This window comes from Doryrhamphus excisus, chromosome 7, assembly GCF_030265055.1.
Source record: "Doryrhamphus excisus isolate RoL2022-K1 chromosome 7, RoL_Dexc_1.0, whole genome shotgun sequence".
NCBI classification, from domain to species: Eukaryota; Metazoa; Chordata; class Actinopteri; order Syngnathiformes; family Syngnathidae; genus Doryrhamphus; species Doryrhamphus excisus.
Genome location: NC_080472.1, coordinates 15,044,978 through 15,066,177, shown reverse-complemented (window position 1 = coordinate 15,066,177; position 21,200 = coordinate 15,044,978). Strand labels below are relative to the sequence as shown.

The 21,200-nt window shown below is 41.9% G+C and overlaps 2 protein-coding genes across 4 annotated transcripts in view; one reads left to right on the top strand and one right to left on the bottom strand.

Moving 5' to 3' along the window:
* Window positions 1-21,200, top strand: part of LOC131131869 (synapsin-3-like) — an 81,172-nt gene that overhangs the window by 26,086 nt on the left and 33,886 nt on the right. The window lies entirely within an intron of this gene.
* LOC131131872 (metalloproteinase inhibitor 3-like) lies at window positions 18-11,061 on the bottom strand. The gene is made up of 5 exons (XM_058076859.1): window positions 10,760-11,061; window positions 6,678-6,760; window positions 5,636-5,747; window positions 2,875-2,996; window positions 18-1,620 (listed from the first exon to the last, which is right to left on the bottom strand). The coding sequence occupies exons 1-5, from the start codon at window positions 10,887-10,889 to the stop codon at window positions 1,423-1,425; spliced, it is 645 nt and encodes a 214-aa protein (XP_057932842.1). The 5' UTR covers window positions 10,890-11,061; the 3' UTR covers window positions 18-1,422.

Genomic DNA, 21,200 nt, shown 5'->3' with positions numbered 1-21,200 from the left:
CAAATCAGCCAAAAGCACACATTTATTAAATATTTAATATAAAAATATAAAATTGCCACACTTAAGGAAACAGCGTTTGCACACAGACTGTACACAGTTTCCTTGATTGGATTTTTTTTTCCATAAAGATCAAACTTGAAACAGTATATTTACAGAAATGTGGGACACGCAAACACTTCAGCTGGAGGAAGAGCCTTATCACCACAATTTAAGACAGAAGAGAGGACAGCTTTAAGTGGATTTGTTGGCGGTTGAAGGTCGCTCATTTTGTCTGCAATAAAACTCTGATAACGGCATCAGTATATCTTCTCATGCAACTTTTGAAAGTTTGACACAAATGAATCTTTGTGGTCAAAGCATTTAGTGTAATGCTTTATTAGTGGTGATAGGGCTGTTCCTCCCTTTTGGAGACAAATCTGTGCCTTATCAGTTTCATGGAATGAACCGAAGATACTGCTCTGGGAAGAGAAAATAAGAAAAAGCAGCTGAGGAAGAATGAATTTAGTGATAATATTGTTACTTTCATATACTGTATGTGTCCATTTGATATAGTTAAATACAAAAAGATAAAAAATATCTCACTATTTGAAACCTCTGCGTATAATTGATTGGTTTGTGAAGAGTACCAGACAAGGAAATTATAATCACAAAAAGAAGAACCACGATATTCAACTTGGAGATGCTGGTCCTTCATTCAGGACTGTATTTTTATGTTTAATATATATATATATATACGTATATGTTTATATATATATATTTATGTAGACATCCACAGCAAATCTAGCGTCTGATCCAATAAACACATAAATAAATGTATCACAGAGGTTTCAGCTGAGTTGATTTCTGTAGCTTATGTACAATACAAAACAAAATATAACCATCTCAGGACAACGTGAGCTTTTCTGTGCGTCTGCACTGTAACAGGCATTTCTTTTTTAAAATGATTGAAGCCAAAATAAGAGGCGCCATACCTCACATTGGCACATGATCTGTAGAATATGGCTAATGTACTGGAAAGCTGCTGTCCATAATGGAAGGCTGATTGCTGGTTGTTCATTGAATCATTGAATGATGTTTTCCGAGCTTGTATTTTTCTTCCGAAGATCCCATTAGAGGTGGAGATCTATGTCATGCATTCCTATTAGCCTTTAAAGAAAGACTATGTTGCCTTTTCAACACCACCGAACCCCATAGGAATATTTGAGTTATAATCTGGGAATAACACTTCAACTGGGCGTTCTGTACAACAATAAAACAATTCAATCAGAAGTGCTACCAAACAGGCACTGCAATGGATTTGATGTCTTTTTTTGCCCTTAAATGCGGGACTGAGTCCTGTAATACTATAGCGGCTAAAAGGGGCTAGATGGAGTCAAAAGGGGGAAGAAGCAATGCGATTGCTCAGGCAGGGTTTGTTCGGGTTCAGGGGTCAGTTGTGTTGATGACAGTTTTATCGCGGGCATTCATGCCCCGATACCAGCTGCAGTAGCCCTCCTTCTGCTGGATGCAGGCGTAGTGTCGGGACTGGTAGCCAGGATAGCCGAAGTGGGACAACATGTCCGTCCAGAGGCACTCTGTCTTTGAGGTCACAAAGCAGGGCAGGTAGTGACAGGGCTTAATCTGCAGAGACAGAAATGTCAACAGTTTAACTTGAAATTAATGGAGGTTGAAGTTGATACATTTCCTAAGCAGCAGATTGGCACTTTTTGCGAGAAAATAATGTGCTCGTTGAGTAGTGGATTACTAAATGAGCGTTAACTCAGAGGAAAACTCATGCCCATCATCCACAAACCTTTCTCTTTTCTGTGTTTGAAAGATATAAAAACAGATAAAAATAGGTAGCTCATCAATGCATCTAATGGGGCACACCTAATCCACCAAGAATTAAAACGCCTCACAAAAATGTTTTATCATTTTATATCCATGCTGTAACCATGCAGTAACAAGTACATTCATTATAACATATTATACATTGCCGTACTTTGGTAGTTTTAAATACTCCCAATATGTAGAGTTACCTTTCTATAGAGGCCTGACGCAGTATGAACGAGTGTGTGGTGAAGCTAGTCGCTCGCTTGTGTAAAGTAAAGTAGTTCTTTGGCGTAACATTATTGTGTTAATAACCATAATAATAACCATGTCGCTGTATCTTCGTATATATGTAGGTAACATTATGGAGGTTGGAGTTTTTTTCAGAAGGGTTTATAGAGGGCTGTCTCTTTTTATCTGTTTTTATATCTTTAGAACGCACAAAACATGTCTGTTCATGCCTCACATGATGGGCATTTTACTCTAAGGTTCTGATGTTTTTGTCAATCCCAAATTATTCTGTTCAAGGTTCTCATGCATCCAGCCTCCAGGTGTTTGCATAAAAAGCATGCATAGGACGATTCACATCGTGTAACCTCTCACGGAGGTAATGATCGGAAACGCTATTTATTGACAGAAAGTCACCAGCTGCAAAAATATGCTCTTATTTGAAATCTGAATGAGCCAAATGAAGTCTAATGAAGGTCTAAAGGTTGGTGCAACTTCCTGCTTTGGAGGAATCATCTTAGAAACGTTCTAGCACAGTTAATCATTTGGTGAAGAATGCGGAGGCACATTTAATTTCGGATGATGTTTGTGCCTTGGCGAGTCACAGCGTAGCCAAAGATTGATTGATTGATGGTTGGGGGCCCCTTTCTTTTAAGAACATGCTGTTCACAGGTGCTGACCCATGCTAGGAACAAGTGGGTCATTGTAATAATCCACCAATACTCAGCGGTAGTGTAAACAGATGCAGGATACTTTTCCTCTTGAAGGTTATTTGAAGTATTTTAACTTATTACAGAAGGTGTCCTTGCCAGGCATTGGATACTGGTTTCCACTCACCCTGCAGTTGCAGCCCAGCTGGTAACGGTGGTTGATGCCTTTCTTCTGAGCCAATGACAGGCGCTCCCACCTCTCATTGAAGTTGCACAGTCCCGTGTAAACCTTGCCATCATACACTCGCCCTGAGAAAATACAAGGAAATTGGTCAATCACAAGCTCTTTAAAAAAAGCTGTTTTGGAGATGAATTTTGAAGTATTATGGTGTGGCTAAGTCTCAGTGGAGGTGTGCTGATTAGTTGATGAAAGTGTATGGTGTTGCTTTTAAGATGATTTGAAAATTTGAGCTGGTGTTTTTTCCTTTGGTAGTAAACAGGAGACGACGATGAGTCTGCAGCAGCCGTGCAGCCATGTGTGGTATGCAGCATTGAATACTATGCTCGCCATGCTAAGCAAACAGAGCCACAAAAAACTGCACGTATATGATATGTATGTCCATGTGACCACAATATTTGGTACACACTGTTCGAGGACTGGCAATCATATACAATTTGAGTGACTTATTAGTCACTGACCATTTGTATGATTATAAAACTATTTTTTTACATGTACGGTTGGATGTCGTCATAAGCCTTTTGAGCACAACCCATGGGGGGGTTACCTCATTAATACGCAATACGCAACTTTTGTCATTAATTGCCAAAATATTTTGTATGCAACACTACATTTTGGAATTTCCGCCCCAAGGTACCAATTCATTCATGCGTGGTAAAACAATCTCACACAGTAAGCCCAATTAAACCATCACCCCTATTTCTGAATATCCAAAGGTCACCGCGTGTCTATTTTTGTCAACATGGACTGTTTGCAGCTTACTGACTCCTGAGACAGGTGCGCTAGTCTATAGCAGCCCGCAAGCACCCGGGAACATCAGGGTATGTCACACGTATGTCACCATGTTTTCACCATGCAGGAATTTGACAGTTCACATATATTTTCCCCTTCAATCCCTGTGAACCTCCTGCTCGGCGCGCACAGAGGTTAATGGAGTCACTTGCAGACGTCTAACATCGTGTTGAGCGTGTGACACGCTCCTAAAATACCGGTCCCATCAAAGAAAGCTGAAGACGGCCCTCTCACATGCCCGAGTGTCTTTAATTTGCCTACACGACTTAATATAGACACCGTGAGAGCTGCAGTGATGTCACTCGCACCCCGGCCCGGAAAAACATCGCAGCCATCGCTTGGCAACCCGACGGCTTGTTCACTCGCGCCGTGTGATGTAGTTACAGTATTTACAGGTCAGAGCTTAGCGATGGTTATATATGCAGAGCACCGCAGGGTCCAAAGTAAACTGCACTTCTGTTGGAAATAGCAACTCGTAAAATACACTGGAAACCAGTTGCTTCCTGCTGGCTTGTAATTATAAGTTGTGGGACTGAAAACAGTTTGCTGCTGGCTGAGCCATTGGATACCCCCCGCCCCCCAAAAAAAACATCCTGTCCTCAGAGGATGTGTCAACTTGAGTGGAAATGATATTGTTTATTAGAGTAGGTTGTACTCAGTTTAGTTAAATATCATATACTCAATCAATACTGTCAATTTAAAATCTGTTGACCGACACATCACCAATCTGCAGACATGGTGTACCTATACATGGGGTACTTATACTCCTGATTCAGTGAATGCAACATGGAGAAGCTATGTCAATGCATGCACCGCGTAACACTGTTATATTTGACAACATAAGTCAGATGAAATGGAAATTTTTCCACACAGCTCCATAAAACTGTATGTTACAGTTGAGTGTGTTTAGCCAAATCACCACATAATTTGGTACACACATTCAGCGGACTGACTGTAAATTTCAGCCAGAAAAAAAACACTGCCGCCATTAACCAAATTGTCTCTAGAGGTGTGGTTAGGGCAGGGCTTGCCCATAAGTCATTGACCATTTATCTCCAAAACAAAACCCATAGGGGGCCCCATTAATGTAATTTACAGTCAAAAATAGGACACCCCATAGGGCAGGGATGGGCAAACTATGGCCCGGGGGCCACATGTGGCCCACCAAGCGTTTGAATCCAGCCCACCAGTTGCTTTCTAAGTATTTCAACTTTTAACATACAAACTGGCAACATGACTTGCAAGTCGGATGTCTTATTTAGTAAAAAAAACAAACAAAAAAACAACAAAACCTGTAAAATTAAATGACATAGTTTGATGTGGTCTGGTGTTTAAAGTGCTCCTGAAAAAAGGGACATGAGAACATACAGCTGATAGTATAACACTTTTACAGATTAAATTAGACAAACAAATAATTCAAGGAAAATTATAAGCATAAAATAGTGTGTGTGTGTTAAATATATGTTCTGGCCCCCCTGGACAATTTTGTTAACTAAATGCGGCCCACGAGTCAAAATATTTGCCCACCCCTGCCATAGGGTGTATAAAGACACATCTGCCATTAACCAACAGGAACAAAAAAGTTAAGTGTGTCATCCTTTGATGCCTCTGGATTAAAAAAAAAAAGATTTACGTGTAATATACTTCCAGAAGCAGTCAAAGCCCACAGGGTCTCTCTTTTATCTGTTTTAGTTCATCCAGAAGGTGTGAAATGCATGCATCTTTGGACCTTGCATTACCAAAACTGTTCCCACAAATTGGGGCGCATGGAATTATCTCAGATAGGAATTTCTCACCAAGAAGCCAAACCTAATAATGTAATAGTGTCTGACCACTTCATTGCATATAGAGTCACCCCAATGATCCAATGGGTTACCCCAAAATAACATTCCATGTTAAATATCTAAAATCATCTTACCTGTGATCAGGTACTGGTACTTGTTGATGTCAAACTTGACGCCACACAAGCTTTCTGATGCGTCAGTGTAAATATGCTGCACATGCTGCACTTTTTCAAAGCCCTTGTACATCTGTAGGAAAATGGGGGAAAAAACGCCACAATAAAACATGTGCCATGCCGTACCCTCTCCCTGGCACTGCAGCCTTTACTTAGCCCCCACATAAATAATCCAGCATGAAATTCCGCATGTCGGCTTTCTCAGATGACATTCCTTAAGGAATGCCTTGTGTGAGACGTGAGTATTAGTGCTCTGCCCTGACCAAATCATAGATAACACGATTATGTCGTGTAATGTGCTTCGACTTTGATGCTGTGTTGGCAATCTGTCCTCATATTCATTGCTAAGCCGTGGACCTCAGCTCTCTCTATTTAGCTCAGGTATGCAGAGTCAGTGTTTGCCCTGAGAACTGTTGACGTTTCTCCGGTGCAATTTATTTGTCTGGGAACAACAGGAAATCCTTGTTTAGACTCAACGCTCCCAGAACAAACTGTTACTTAAGCACCGTAAGTTTGGATGGCATTTTTCTCATCAGATTTGTTTAAATTTGGGAAGCTATGCATGCTTAATCTGACTACATGGGGGGGGGATCAGCAGACTGGAATACAAATAAATAAACCGAGAGGTCAAAATCCAGCGCATAATCCCTCCAGTGTGGAAGGAAAAGGCCATTTAATGCATTTGTCTGTGTTTGAACTGATGGTCTGTATGTTGGATTGTTTACATGAGGAGTTTGGTTGAGATGTAATGCCTGCAAAGCCCTATAATCCTACAGCCTGGCTCCTGTTTAAGCAGTGGGCCGGTGTCAGGATCTATGAGAAATATGCAGCCTTACGTAACAATATAGGAAGTGACGTGATTTTTCAACAACAGCATCAATCAACCACACAAAATTATTTCACGATTTAACCTTTGGGTGAAATTGATGTTTAACATTTTGTTGAATAGGACTGATGAAACATGACAACAGACTTTTAAAATCACTGTCGATTATCCTCTCACCTTCATTTGCTTGACGGTGTAGCGCATCGTTCCAAACGGTCCATCTCTCAGGAGCTTCTTGCCCACCACTTTAGCGCGAATGACTGCAGAGAGAGAGAGAGAGAGAGAGAGAGAGAGAGAGAGAGAGAGAGAGAGAGAGAGAGAGAGAGAGAGAGAGAGAGAGAGAGAGAGAGAGATGTGAAATAGCTGGTCAACAACTTTTCAGATGATTGCAGACAAACAGTTACATTCCATGGTGCATTCAACTTTTGAGCTTTTCCCCTTTACTTCGTCATACAACACGCCGTCCCGGCCAGCAAGAGGCATTAAAGGATAGATAATTTCAGGACCAGGTTGGCACTACTGGTAATCCGTTTATCCGATTTTCTGCAGTACTGCTGTTTGCCAAGCGGGACAAATAAGGGAAAAACACTAAAGGGAACATTTTGAGTTTGATTTGGAGGTAATAATGTCATAAAGTATTGGTCATAGCAGAGTAACATGTACAGTGTTTGGCTTCTATATGGGGATCAGTGTTGAAGCAAGACCTGGAGCGATGTTAAGCGGGTAAATAGAGCCGAAGCAGACGTGCGGGTCCTGCATAAGAGAGTCCTCTACAAGGTTCACCTGCTGCCCACAGCCTGGCAGCCGCAGACACAACTAAAACTGACCCTGCTTGTTATCTTCTCCTCATGGAATTTCCTTCTAACATTCTTTGGGTGTTCACATTCCCCAGAAAAGGGGGGAAAATGAGGAGCCTTTTTTATTCTTTTCAAATGCAAAGGGAAGGCAACCCGGTCTTGCTGCAATACCTCCAGGCTAAAGGAAATTTAGAATAAGACCCTTTTAAAGGAAGCAATTGCAGGATCACGGCGATGATGATTTGAGTTTACATGAAGTCGCAATAAAATCAGGCCTTGCTGCGTTTGTCCAGCTGGATGTGTCGCTGTAACAACAGATTTGAACCACCTGTTTTCTCTTCCCAATGTGGAGAAAACCTATCATTTGAGATAATAACATTGGTATGTAGTTGCTCTGAAATGGACCACAGGGCTAAGAAGACCAAATCACCTCTTTGTAGAGGTACCTAGTGAGACAATCTTTAGATTTGCAGGACGTGGTGCTGAAAATGATGCATTTATGAGTCATTTAAGAGTGGGAACGTGCAGGTATAACTAGATGCTATTACGACCATTCCTCGGGAGAAAAACATGTTAGTGTTTGAAGGGGGGCTACATGTCAGCTGATTTAAGTCAAGTACTTTCAGATAGGACCCCTCTTGTTGGACAGCAGCCACTAATTGGCCCGGTGGTGGTGCCATCATCCAGAGGAATGTGCAAAAGGCCTCAGCTGCTCTCGGGACACAGGATTTGTGTGATTCCCCCGCTTCTGTGACTCCCTGACCTCCTTTCCATTCATCAGCTATATTTACATACTACCTCAGCGCTCAAAAAGTGTACTTTACGAGTGTTTATTTAACCCATTTATAAATGAGAGATCCCACATCACCGTGCTCTTACACTGCAGCTGTGACGCACATAGTAGATTCATTCTGTGCAGAGGATGTGACATACATTTTTAAAAAATGAGTGGGAGGCTTTTTTTTACCGTGATAAGAGAGGTAACAGGGAGCCTGTGAAGTGAATTCAGTTCTCTCGCCTAAAGCGGAGGATTACACAAGCCCAACGCTTCATCTTAAGGTGAGCCTTTAATTGAGTTAAACGTTTCTGCCGGCCTACGTACGACGGCGAAAATAAGGTTAGTCATTGGCGTTTGTGAATATGAGTGAGAAATATAGCGAGGCGTCAGGCTGAAGAAGTCTGGGGAGGCGAGTGGGTGGAAGAGGAATTCTCAGGATGACACACTACCACGCTCAGAAACAAACACTTGAAATGAATCTCCACTGAAGAGTAGAAATCCTGCAATGAGAGTTTTTATCACAACTGATCTTGGATCTGCTTAGTCACGTTCGTGTAAACGTAAAAAAAAAAAATGCATTTTTGCTCATGTGAAGATGCATGAAGATAATCAGTCCGAGTCTAGCCTTTGTCTTTTCATTCTTGTGTGTGGCGTCGGCATGCTCCATTCTGACTGTTTGAAATAGTGAAACCCAGAGCGGCCTTGTGATCATCAGAAGGGGAGGGGGGGCGGGTTGGAGATTTGATATGCTCAGCCAAAGGGACAAACATTTCAGCCTTGTATGGAATCTCTAGCCTCTGACATGGCATTGTATTTGAAGTAACTTTAGGGAAAGCTGTGGCGACCTGATCCGAGCTTACATAACCTCATCACAGGGGTCCTGCTGTTTGTCAGGTTTGATGTACTGTAGAGGTAGGGGAGATTTATCTAGGTACCAGGAGAGAGTGGTCACAAAGCCGACGACTATGCAAGGTTTTAAAGCCGCTAGGCAGCACTTGGTTGACAAAGGTCCTCTATGCACAAAAAAAGCCAGAGCAGGGCAGGAGCTGTTACTCCCAGTGCCTGATCCCGAACCAAGCATAAACACATATCACACTAATCCTCGGCAACTGACCTGGTTCACGGCGCAAGTATAGGTTTGCTCCTGTCACTCTCCACAAGGGCTGGGAACCAACATGGAGCAATATTAAATCGCAGGGTCAAAGTTTACTGCCAGGCCTCTAATCTTGCTTTCGGAGGGCTTTGGAACAACAAGCACTGCTCATTCCACGCCCCCCACCCGGTTTGAACCCAGCAATTTCATGGCTGCCAGCTAGGGCTCTCCAAGCAGCGGGTCACCCAGTGGCCTGATGCTCAGATACGTAGCAGTAAGTGTCACTATGACTAATGGAAATAAAACTTCAACAACCCAACTTCCAGCCCTAATTCAGATTCATTGAGTGAAATATCTGCGGGTGATGATTGGTCAAGGCCAAGGAATTGAGCAAAACGCTTTGAACTCAACTATCGCTTATCATTTTCAGCGTGGAAAATAACTTTCAATGCAACACCCGCCTGCAGTTTGTGAAGGGTACATCTCAAGCTAAGCCCGGAACTTAGAAATGGGATTTAAGTGGCTCAGAATTGATCACTGTTCCCATTGATGTCTGATCCAGACTTTCTATGAAAGCCAACTGAGCCTTTGTCAGTCAGGATGCATGCAAAAACATCATTTTCACTCCCTATGAGCCTGTTCCACGATTTAATATCATATTCCAAGTGACTCATGTTTATGGATATCATATATGGGGTGAAATGAGGATAAATACCAGGCAGTGACAGCAAATGTTGTCGTGTGCTCAGACTCTACTTCCAGTCAGAGCCAGGATTCTCATGTGGTTTTCCCATTTTCGTGTGATCTTGCAATCTCTCAAATCCAGCTCACGAGGTAATGTGATTTTGGCAGGCATGGAGGCGGGAGAAATTGTAAACACAGAGCTGGTTGAGGCAATCCTCACCACCCGCAGTGATGAAGGTTTTGAACAGGTTTAGGTCATAGATATCATTTTAACTGTGGGGCAGAACATGTGAATTTATGTCAATGAGTACATGTAGCCAGCAACTCGAGCTATCAGTATTAAGTGAGTATTTAGTGTATATATCTCTGTGTGTGCAAACACGTGGTTGTGGTGGAGGTTTATTGGGATTTAGGGGTTTTGTTGTGTGCTTTTTTTGCAATGTTCCATGGTATTAGTCTCATGTATCAATTTAATGAAGAAGGGAAGGTAAATGGTACAGCTGCAAGCCCTTGTTTTGCAGTGTTCATTCATCCACGATACTACAACACTGCAGTAAAACGTGAATGCTCTAATGCTCTTGACGGGTCCAAATATGTGGGGGGAAAAAAAGCCAAAGGCACCCACCGCCGCCACACTGGAAATACAGTCTACTAAGTACTCACAAATGAAGTTGTGCAGTGAAAGTGAAAACTTAGGATGGAACTAAAATAAAACATTTAAAAGTCAGATGATGCTGAAATGAATATGTGTTGGATGCTCAGCCATCAATTTCATACTCAGCACGGACCTAAAATAATCTGTGTTCCATTCTAAGACAGGAACATGTAAGAGCATCTTGTGGAAGGCACGCCATATTTCATATTCATATTCATTTTGTAGCGTGGCAGGGTGTAATGTACTACTCACCTATGTCGGAGTTGCAGTACGCGTCTTGCGGGTGAGTCAGGGCGCAGGAGCAGCCCTCGGTCAGCTGCTGAAGCTGCAGGCTGCTGAAGACAAACAGCAGGCTAATCAGGTGCTGGTACACAGACTGCATCGCTATCAACTTTCCCCGCGCTGTGCTGCTTGCGACTCGGTGTGTGAGCTCCGCGTGGATCCGCTGCTTGCTGCTGCTGCTGCTGCTGTCGGAGCTGCGTGGTTTATGTCCAAGTGTCGGATTGCTTGCTATAGAGCGTCTCTCCACCCTGATGACTGAGAGCGGCTCCGGCGTTCATATAGACGCGGTGACGCCGCCCTCCACCTCTGCAGCCCGGGGGCGGGGCGGCCAATCACAGCGCGATGATGCCTGAAAGGTTATCCCGAACAGGGTTTTTTTGTCACTTCAAACACATACCGGGTATGAGTACCTCCCCACCTGTATATAATCCATTCGTTTTCTATGCCGCTTATCTAAGCCGCGGGAAACTAATTTCAAAGCCGCTTTCATTAATTAATTAATTAATTAATTAATTTGTGACGTCATGCTAGGTGTCGGGCTGCTGCAGTCTTGTTGCGTTTTGAGTTGTGTCTGTTCAACCTCGTTATAATATAATAATAATGTTATCATTTGTATTCATTCCCGCGCAGTAATATTGTCAATTAATTTGCCGGCTTGGTTATTAATGTCAGTTTTAACACATTTTTGTTTTATTTGAAATGGAAAAAGTTGTTGTGCTGTGCAGAGGACATCCTGGCCTTTCTTGTGATATGTCATTTGTTGGGGTTTGGCCAATGCAGTGGTGTCCAAAGTGTGGCCCAGGGGCCGGTTTGTGCCCACTGCTCTGCAACACACAGTAGAAATACATAAAACCCAGCTAAAATTGAAATATTAAGCAAAAAGGTACAGAGAAAAACGCTGAAATGTCAATACTAATAACTAATAATAGCACAATGCTTTGTCTTTAAATATATAAACAGCCGTTCAACAAAATTGAAAAAGGAGAAAAGTTACCCTGCAGATCCTTTGGTTTTTCAGCATGTGGCCCTGTGTGGAAAAAGTGTGGGCACCCCTGATCCAGTGTAAAAGAGGATCTGTCTTCCTGTGTTTTACGGACTAAAGGAAAGTACATCAACATGAAACGTTTCTTGCAGTGGAGCAATGAATCAGTTTTTGCTACCGTTACCTTCACATAAAATAAATGAATGTGTATAGATTTATCTGGAAAAATATGTGTGACTTCTTGCTAATATTTCTACCCACACAAGCCACCAGCATGAATATAATACAGTATATATGCTGAGCTGCTTCATCATGCCTGTATGACCTTGAAAGCAGCAATCACTGTCTCTTTTAATCCGTCTCTATTCGCAAAAGGCTTCGCGGAGCATGACGATCAGGGTTAAATTAGCCAATTAAACTTGTCTTCCTCCGCCTCTGACTGTGTTCATGAACCTGAGTGCAACTGTGTTATCGCTGCACAGGCTTATCTGCAGAGACTGGCAGAGCTATGTTAAGGAATGACGATACTCGTCATTATGTAACCCAGCCAGAAATAATCAAGTTAAGGAAGTATGGCCACTAATGTGCTTTCATTAATGGTTGTGTTGAGTTAGAGTCTTTATTTTTGTATCTTTGCCTTCATATCAGTGAATGAGAAAAAAATATTGACTTAAAGTATTGATGAAAGAAACTGCCACTGCTTATGTGATTTTCTATTCATTCCTCACACATGAGTCACATCAATGTATCCTCACAAAAAAGTCAGTGTTTGCTCTGCAGATTAGAACAGCATGACATTTAACGTTGGACCCCTCAACGGCAACAGACATCACGAGGAAACACGTAAAGCTGCTGTGCTGCTGCGGCTCATTGATAATGTCCTGTCAGTTATTATTCCAGCCTCCGACCTAACATCTGAAATAACAGATATGTGACATTCCTGTGTTAGACACTAGATCGGCATGCATGATATAGCTGGACTTGACTTTGTATGCCCAAATGTGGAGATGAAGACAGGAGGTCTAGGAGGAAGTCAGAGTTGGTTCATTTGATAGAACAAATGATTTCACTCATGGTGAAAAAAACAGGCAGCATTCCAAACATACCGCATATCCCACACGTGGTTTGACCTGAAAGCATAAATTATCACCAGAAAAACAGTTATCAGAGCAATTTAGTGATTCACTGTTGCCTTTTTGTTTCACTTTAGTCTAATATGCCTTTAATTGCAGGCCCCTGTTAACAACGGGGACACCATTTGTCACAATTACGAATCAAACTTTTGACTTGTGGGCCACATTTGGTGGAAAAAAAATGTGGCAGTGGGGTCGTCTAAATATAGGTGGCATCAAGCAGAACAACATACTTGCTCACGGTGCAATGAAATCAAAACATAAACCAACAACAAGGTGCTAAACATAACATGTAACTTGAAGCTGTCATTTCCAAATGCCGCAAGGCATGCTGGGTAGTCCAGCTGCAACAACAATATGAACTCCATTCATTCATTTTCTACCGCTTATCCTCAGGAGGGTCGCGGGGGGTCCCAGCTGTCTTCAAGCGAGAGGCGGGGTACACCCTGGACTGGTGGCCAGCCAATCACAGGGCACATATAGACTCCACACAGAGATTGCAGAAGGTGGAATTGAACTCGCCTCTCCTAGCTGTGTGGCCTGTGAGCTAACCCCGTCCGTGTCTGCCGTGCAGCCCACAATATGAACTATGAACAATAAAACTTTTTTTACTTCCTTTTTTACTTCTCTGACAAGCTAATTAACATATTATGCAATCAAGCAAAAATATGACTAACCTTGCATATGTTGGGAGAAAAAGTGCGATATTCTACCCAGCATGCCTTGCGGTGGGAATGTATGGGTGTTTTTTAGGCATGGGTATTGCGCGTAGATATTTCTCTGTATGTCCTTGGTCGATTCTATCATATCATCTAGTATCATAGTGCCATTGGTTTTTCACCACATAAATCTGATTGACTTGAAACTTCTCGCACAGCTCGGTACGCTCTATGAAACACCCACTGTAACTTTAGGGTGCTTTGCTGAATCACCACAATATTTGATGTGCACCTTAAGGGGACTGACAAGCGCATGCTTGTAAAATGTGAGCATGATTAGTTAAAAAACATGTCCGCTATCAACCACAACCACAGCAAGAATGTGCATGTAACTCATTGAACTTTTGTTGTCATGATGATAAAACATTGCCTGGTTGAATTTTATCCCAATTTTTCAAACATATATCAAGTTATACACCATGTTGTTTTGTGATTGAATACAGATCAGCAGTTTAAAATGCTTGTTTAAACCAATTTTAATACATTACTATTACTATACTATTACTATTATAAATACTTTCAAGCATAAAATGGCTAATTGGGGTAAAATAAACATACAAGGAATTAAGACAATGTATTCAAATTGTAATTGTAGTATTCCATGTTGGCCACTAGGTGTCAGTAAGTGTTTGGTGAGACGGGCACCATACTCGGTCGCCGGAACAACAGGCTTGTATTGCTGGTTTCATTTATCTCACAACACGTACAATAATAATAATAATGTAATATTATAATATAATAATTATAATATAATTATAAATATAATTATAATATAATAATTATAATATAATTATAAATATAATTATAATATAATATTCCTGTTACGTATGAACTGAAACAAGCAACTGAAATAGGAATGATATTGTCTAATTAGGTCAGCATATTGCATCTTCTGAAAAGGTCCTTTTCCAAGGTAAAAAAAAAAAATTCTGAGGATGTGAGGACTGCAGCCTTGTGTATCAAAGGTCTGTAAGAGTGACGTTGAAGGTTAACAAAAGAGAACAAAGCAGTGAGTCAGAGGAAATACCTTTCATCCGACTGACAGGCCGCTAAAGAGATGCAGGAAGAGGAGAAGCTTAAAAAGATAGCACCACTGGGAGGGAGGGGGCTCGCCAAGGCAGAGTGTGTCCGGCCTTGACTCACTCAGCCCTGCTGCATGGCCCACATGCCGTTCAAGCTAAGTGGGACAGACTGACGACCCCTGGTCTGAAGCTCTGTGCTGTTCTATAGGGAGTCATTTCAAAGGAGAATAATGGTGTCTTCGAGTTCTAAAGAGTAGGCTCGCTTGTTCACTTGTGTTTGTTCTTTCCCGTTCCCAGCTTGGTAGCTTGAATTCAAAGCAGCACAGTTTTATTTGGGTTATGTTCACATTTCATGTTATGTGTCAAATTCATATGCAATTGGAGTTGTGTTTGCCTGTGACCATTGGTGTTTGAAACACCTTAACCTGGCAATCTGGCTCTTGGCAGCATATTTATTCTCTCTCGTTATTGGCCCATGTTGTCAGTTGTCCAAAAGAATCTGGTGAGAGATGTCTCTGGGTTTTCTCCGGGTTCTCCGGTTTCCTCCCACATTCCAAAAACGTGCTCGGTTAATTGGCGACTCCAAATTGTCCATAGGTATGAATGTGAGTGGGAATGGTTGTTTGTCTATATGTGCCCTGTGATTGGCTGGCAACCAGTCCAGGGTGTACCTCGACTCTCGCCCGAAGACAGCTGGGATAGGCTCCAGCATACCCCCGCGACCCTATGAGGATAAGCGGTATAGAAGATGGATGGATGGAGATGCTAAAGTTATTCAAACAGGTGAGTTGCTATGTAACTATTTATCAGTGCCTCCTTAGTTTCATTTTGTACTATGGTCATGTTTACATAGGATTCTTAATCCAAGATCTTAAACTGGACACTGCAAAGGCACTCTCAAAGGTCATAATTTATCTTGGGAACATTCCTGTAGCTTTTGGCCCTTACCTTATGTCAGTTGTACACTAAGTTCTAGGAAAGGGCCCCTTCTGTACCCTATTACCCTTATTCCCTTACCCTTATTATTACCCTTATACCCTATTACCCTTATACTACCCTTATTTCTGTCAGTGTGATGCAGTCATCCCCATTGTTCCATTTGGATCAGACGTGATATCACGCCTGTCTGCCCACTCCACTGAATATTTCAGCAGATGCCGACTGCTTTAGTGACTCTGGCGTGCAAGTCATCCAATGTAAAGTTAAGATATCCGAGAAGCAAACGCATCCATAGCCGTGACCTGAGATGAGCCTTCGTACAATGCATGCAGTAAAACGTGATGAATGGTCAGTTACTGCTTACTTCCTTCACATGCGAGCCCAAGGTAACCGCTGCTGTACCATCATGCACATATTTGGATGGCTTGACTGGCAAGGAAACCCCACAAATAACTATGTTGTATTACGGCACGAGACAGCGAGACACCAAGGCAAACCATAGACATGGGAATATGACAACATGGAACAAGCTCGGAGGAATTCCTGAAGGTTGAGTGGTTGTCTAATTAAGGCTTTTCACCCACAAGGGCGCCCTCTCACTAGCCAATATACTGTAACATTTTATACTTTAAAAACAGTCCCATGAAATATTCAACCAACAAAATCCCAAATAGCTCGTCATTTTTTCCCCCCGATAAGATAGGAAGTGGGTTTCCTCCCTGCTATAAATAAACAAGTGTTTTATTCCACCTCTAGTGTGTTCCAATTCATTTGTCCTTCGGGACAAAGCAGTAAATGAGATTAGTCTTTCTTCTGAGGAGAAAAAGAAAATGTTTAGAAAGGGCAGTGTTTCCCAGAAACCTGAGCATTTGGAGAGGAAGGTGGTGCATGCGTGGGAAGGCAAAAGAGAAAGCATATTTAGGGAAGTTGGTCGGTGGAGAACCAGTGAGTCACCAGCAGATCAAAGGTCAAGGATGTTAAAGGGGTCTGGGGGATGTCTCACTGACAAGAGTGGGCCTGTATGAGTTGGGCTGACTATAGAAATAGTGAAACCATGAAAATGTGAAAAATGACTCAACACAGTCAATAATGTCTTAATAGTTTGCAAGATAATTGTGTCATGGTAGTGGTAGCGTGATGGTCGGAGACTGCATGAGTGCTGCCGGCACTGGGGGGTTCTTGGTTCTTTGGTTCTTGGAGAGAAACAATGTTTAGATAATGCAAACTGTGTATTAACTTATTTTCAGAGGACAATAAATCCACAGTACCAAGTAGGGTTCCAGGCGTGGCCGTGATTGAAGGGAATTGCCACAAAGTAAGATTCCTTATTTATAAATTGAATATTTTTAGAAAACATATTTATGACCTTCAAAGTACGATTTTATACATTTACTACAGCCCTCCTTGACATGAAATAACACCTTTTTTGTCACCTTTACAATAGTATTACCCAACATAGTAGACCTAAAAAGAGTAGTAGTATGTGTTCCATACGGTAGCTGAAGCAATCGCAGCCCATGTTTTTAATAGGGATTATTCAACCACGAAACGGCGTGATTTAGTGAGGTTGAGGTTGTATGAGGTAGTTCTCTGCTCTGTGCGCGTTATATGAACAAACAAGTAAGTTTGTATAATGAGAGTGTTTAATCTTGCAGATTTAAATTACTTTGATGTTGCGATCGTGCACTACGCAGCGGTAAAACCTGTCAATGTCACTCTTTTTGGTTCCTGGTTGCATGTTAAACTTTACCCTCCATTTGGTACATACAAATGGAGGGATCCCAACAGATGGTGACTCATCCATTTTGTAGTTCTGATATGAAATCAAAATTTGTCCATGCAACATAAAAATAAATTGTAAAACATAAACATAAAAATGTTTGACTCGTAATTTATCAAATTAATTAACTAATGAATCATGCAAACTAATTCAGATTTTTTAATTGTTTTAGATGGCTTGAGGTGAATAGGGAAGGGAAGAAAGTTTAGGAACCACTGCAGTTCTTTATTTGGCCATGGAACCCATTTCAGCACCACATGTACTGGAACTGTATTGTATATTTTGTATTTTTTACAATCATTTGGGGGAATTCTGTGTCATTTTATCCAGTTGGAAGTAGCGGATGACAGGAATCGAATAAAATTGAACAATAGGCAGTCTGTGCGCTGAGAGGCCAAAGGGCGTGGGCTTTATTGACTGTCGTTGACCGTAGATTTCTTAAAAAACACAGACAGTGTTTAGTCATTGCATATTTATTTTTTACTATTGGAATCCCCCGGTAAGCCAGTTGAGACTCTATACAAACAGTTTGGGGAATACAGTCAGATTAAACAATATTTGTCCAGTTCCAAGATAGCTTACAATAACCTCAACATGGGATCTCATTTGGTGTTTTTCTGTATATATTATTAGGCATGATGTTAAAGTGATAACAAGACAAAGGGTCAATTGGTTAAGACTAAAGAAAATACATAGTGTGGCATGGTGAATCGTAGTTGCCTTCAAATGATTCATGATAACTAAATGAAAGCAAAGATGTTTCTGGATGTTTCCTCCTTCACTCCCAATGTAGCACATCTTAATTGGAAACAGTGGCAGTGCTGACATATCTTCCTTTTCCTTCCTCTGCTGTCAAGTAGGCCTTCATTTGCTTATCACCTTTTCAGAAGTTGAGAGCAGGAAACGTTTATGACTTAAACGCTTCCTTCTTTTAAATGCCGTTTATTGATATTGGAGTGAGCGTTGCAGCCGTTTGCTTTAACAGATGTCGCATTGAATGAAGCAGTTGTGGGTGCAGCTTCTGTATATGCACCTGTTGCATTTTTAGACTGTTGACTGTCCAAGCAGCTTTAGCTTCGGTGAGTTACAATTTCCCAGACAATGTTGAAAGAGTGGCAGAAAGAAGAGGAGCATGTCGGTAGTTAAAGCAACACATCAAATCCAGACTCCACATCTGCTTTTTATCCCGAGGGTCACAGTGAAGGTGCTTGTTTACACCATCCAGCTTCCTTCATTTTAATGTATTTTCAGTGGAAACGGGATCATGGAACCACTTAGTGACAGAACGTTCCTGGCTTGTTTTATGGGTGCGTGCTTGTGTTCAACTTTCCTACCTGTTTGTGTCCTTGCCTCCGTCACGTTGTTCCCAGCTGGACTTTATGATTCAGCGTCATACCTACACTGATGAGACGTGACTGAACGTTCCACTCGGTTCAGTCGTGTGACTTCCAGTCAATCAGTCACTTCATTCCTGCTTAGCCTTTTCCGAGACATAATACCGCCGGAAAAAGGGGGGGGGGGGGGGGGGTGAAACATCTCTTTTCCTTTTAAGAGGAATGTGGCACACTGTTGATGGTTTTTGCAGGACTGGCTCACTCCAGGCCTGTCTGTCCCACGGAAGCACGAACGCAGGTTACTGAATTGATTATCACTAATAAGACTGGTCCAGGTCCCTATTACTGCAAAGACCACATGGAAGCTAGACTTGACCACAGCCTGGACATGTACTTAACAAATCACAAATCTGTTTTGACTTGAAATGAGTAGACTGAAGCAGTAGCCGTATTAAATGGTATTGGTTAACCATCTGTAATATCAGACACCTGTGACATCACTCGGTTCTGACGTCTCATGTTTTGTGCTCATCATAGGATTCAAAGCTATGGAAGGTCTTGGTCATTACCATTTCCAGCTTTCCCCAGCTGCTCTGACAGTTGATGAATTTATGTAAATGAGTGTGCATGGAGAGCACCCATTGGTGAAATCAGCAGACCACAGTATCTTCCATTGGAAATGATAGAATGATGCATTTTAGAGGTCGGTGAGATAGCCAGTCTGTTGGATGGGAAATCCTTTCAGCTGACCTCCACAAGCATGTCCTGTCTCAAATGGGAGTTGAGGCAGTTCCCCCGTCTTAATTACATATCAGGAGCTATGTACTGTATTTCCATTTCAGAGCAGTCACGGGGTCTCCCTTTTTCCAGAATTAAGGATGAGTTTGTGTCCATATCTCTCCATTACCCAAGGACCTTGGGAATTAGCATTTTCATGGCTCCCCATTTGGGTCCATTGAGTGTGTCTGTACTTAGAGTAGTGGCTTGACCTTTGGCAGTCACTGGGGAACCATCTTCGGGTACTCACATATTTAGTTCTTCATGAAGACTTTTGGCAAAGCACACTACTACTTGTTGATTCCACTCTTGATTTAATGATGATATACTGACTGCTTTCTTTTTTTATGTTAGTCTGTAGTTATAAGAGGATAATGTCACAGTGGGTCTTGGAAGCAACATGACCACTAAACATAGAGTGGTCTTCATTTCAGGAACATCTTCATTTGTTTCTAGATGATTTGATTTGCGAGAAATACTGCATATGTTAAAAAACCAAAACCAAAAAAAAACATTGAAGAGCGTGACACTGCAATACAATTGTGATTACCAAGCAGGTGACTTGACTGCCACAAGTCTGTCAGCATCTCTGTGTTGTGAGGAGCCACCCTGGAAACTTCCATCTTCAAGAGAAGTTGTGTTTTCCACACTATGGAAATACACCAGGACGTTAATGGAAGCCATGTGAGCTTTAGATCCACAACAATAATTACCATCCCCATTAGGCAGCTTCTGCTGTATATACTTCAATCGTGTGGGCGTTAAAGTTTGCCATTCTAGCCGGATGTAAACGTAAAGGGTCACCATGACGGCTTGTTTGTCATTGAGTCTGGATGCCGGAGCTGTAATGTATGCGTCATGCTTGTGACACAGTGAGCGTAGGGCGCTATAAAACATATTTTGCACTTTTACAACCTTATGAACTTACATGTTTGCATGGTTGGAAAAGTATACCCAATCAACCCAAGCAATTTTATATTTTTCATCAATGTGGGAAAGCTGTCTTTGGGCCCACTGTGTCTTGAAAAGCAGTCTGGGTCAGGGTCTCCTGGTCTGCCTGCCCACCCAATTGTGTCTTCTCCTTCATGTGGTAAAATGTGTTGCCATCATAAATGCCAGATCGTTGCACCATGTGTTCTATCGGCTAATGAATGAGCCATTCATGATTGATTTGATTGTATTTTATAAATTAGATCTGTTTATATTTATCGTACACTGATGGGTTTTTAGGTGGAAATTGGCGCTGCAGACACTAACCTGAGGGACGGTCTTGTGTGAGTCACTTACATCACGCCTGGCAGCCACAGGGAGGGGGCAGGTGTGGGCTCTATGGGCTTCCCTGAAGTATTTCCATTATGTTCCAGAGCTGGTTGTCTGGCACATTTACTATAATGAAGGCAGCCTGTGAGTTATGAAATAAAAGAGAAAAATCGCCCACTGCATAATTAGCTTTTTTTCCCCCCCAGTTAATGTTTTTACCATACTGCATGCTTTTTTGTAGAGTTTGTAGGGCTGGGTGGCAGCTGGGATGAAATAGGGAGATCAATATTGAAAACCACAAAACTTCCACATCTGAGAGCTTGTGAACACTAATGGCCACCAAGGTCTATTTTAATGGTAGGAGCTTGTTTTGTTGAACAACCTCATAAAATAAATGAAATTACTGTAAAATAAAGACCTCTCAATTAAACAACCTCAGAACACAATACTCCACTAGGTGTACAG

What these genes read in the sequence shown, in the direction of transcription:
- LOC131131872 (XM_058076859.1), bottom strand. Translation starts at nt 10,889, where the DNA reads ATGCAGTCTGTGTACCAGCACCTGATTAGCCTGCTGTTTGTCTTCAGC. An exon ending in ACACCGTCAAGCAAATGAAG is followed by an intron (nt 5,748 to 6,677) that starts GTGAGAGGATAA and finishes ATTTTCCTACAG; the next exon opens with ATGTACAAGGGCTTTGAAAA. An exon ending in AGCTGGGCTGCAACTGCAGG is followed by an intron (nt 1,621 to 2,874) that starts GTGAGTGGAAAC and finishes CTGTCTCTGCAG; the next exon opens with ATTAAGCCCTGTCACTACCT.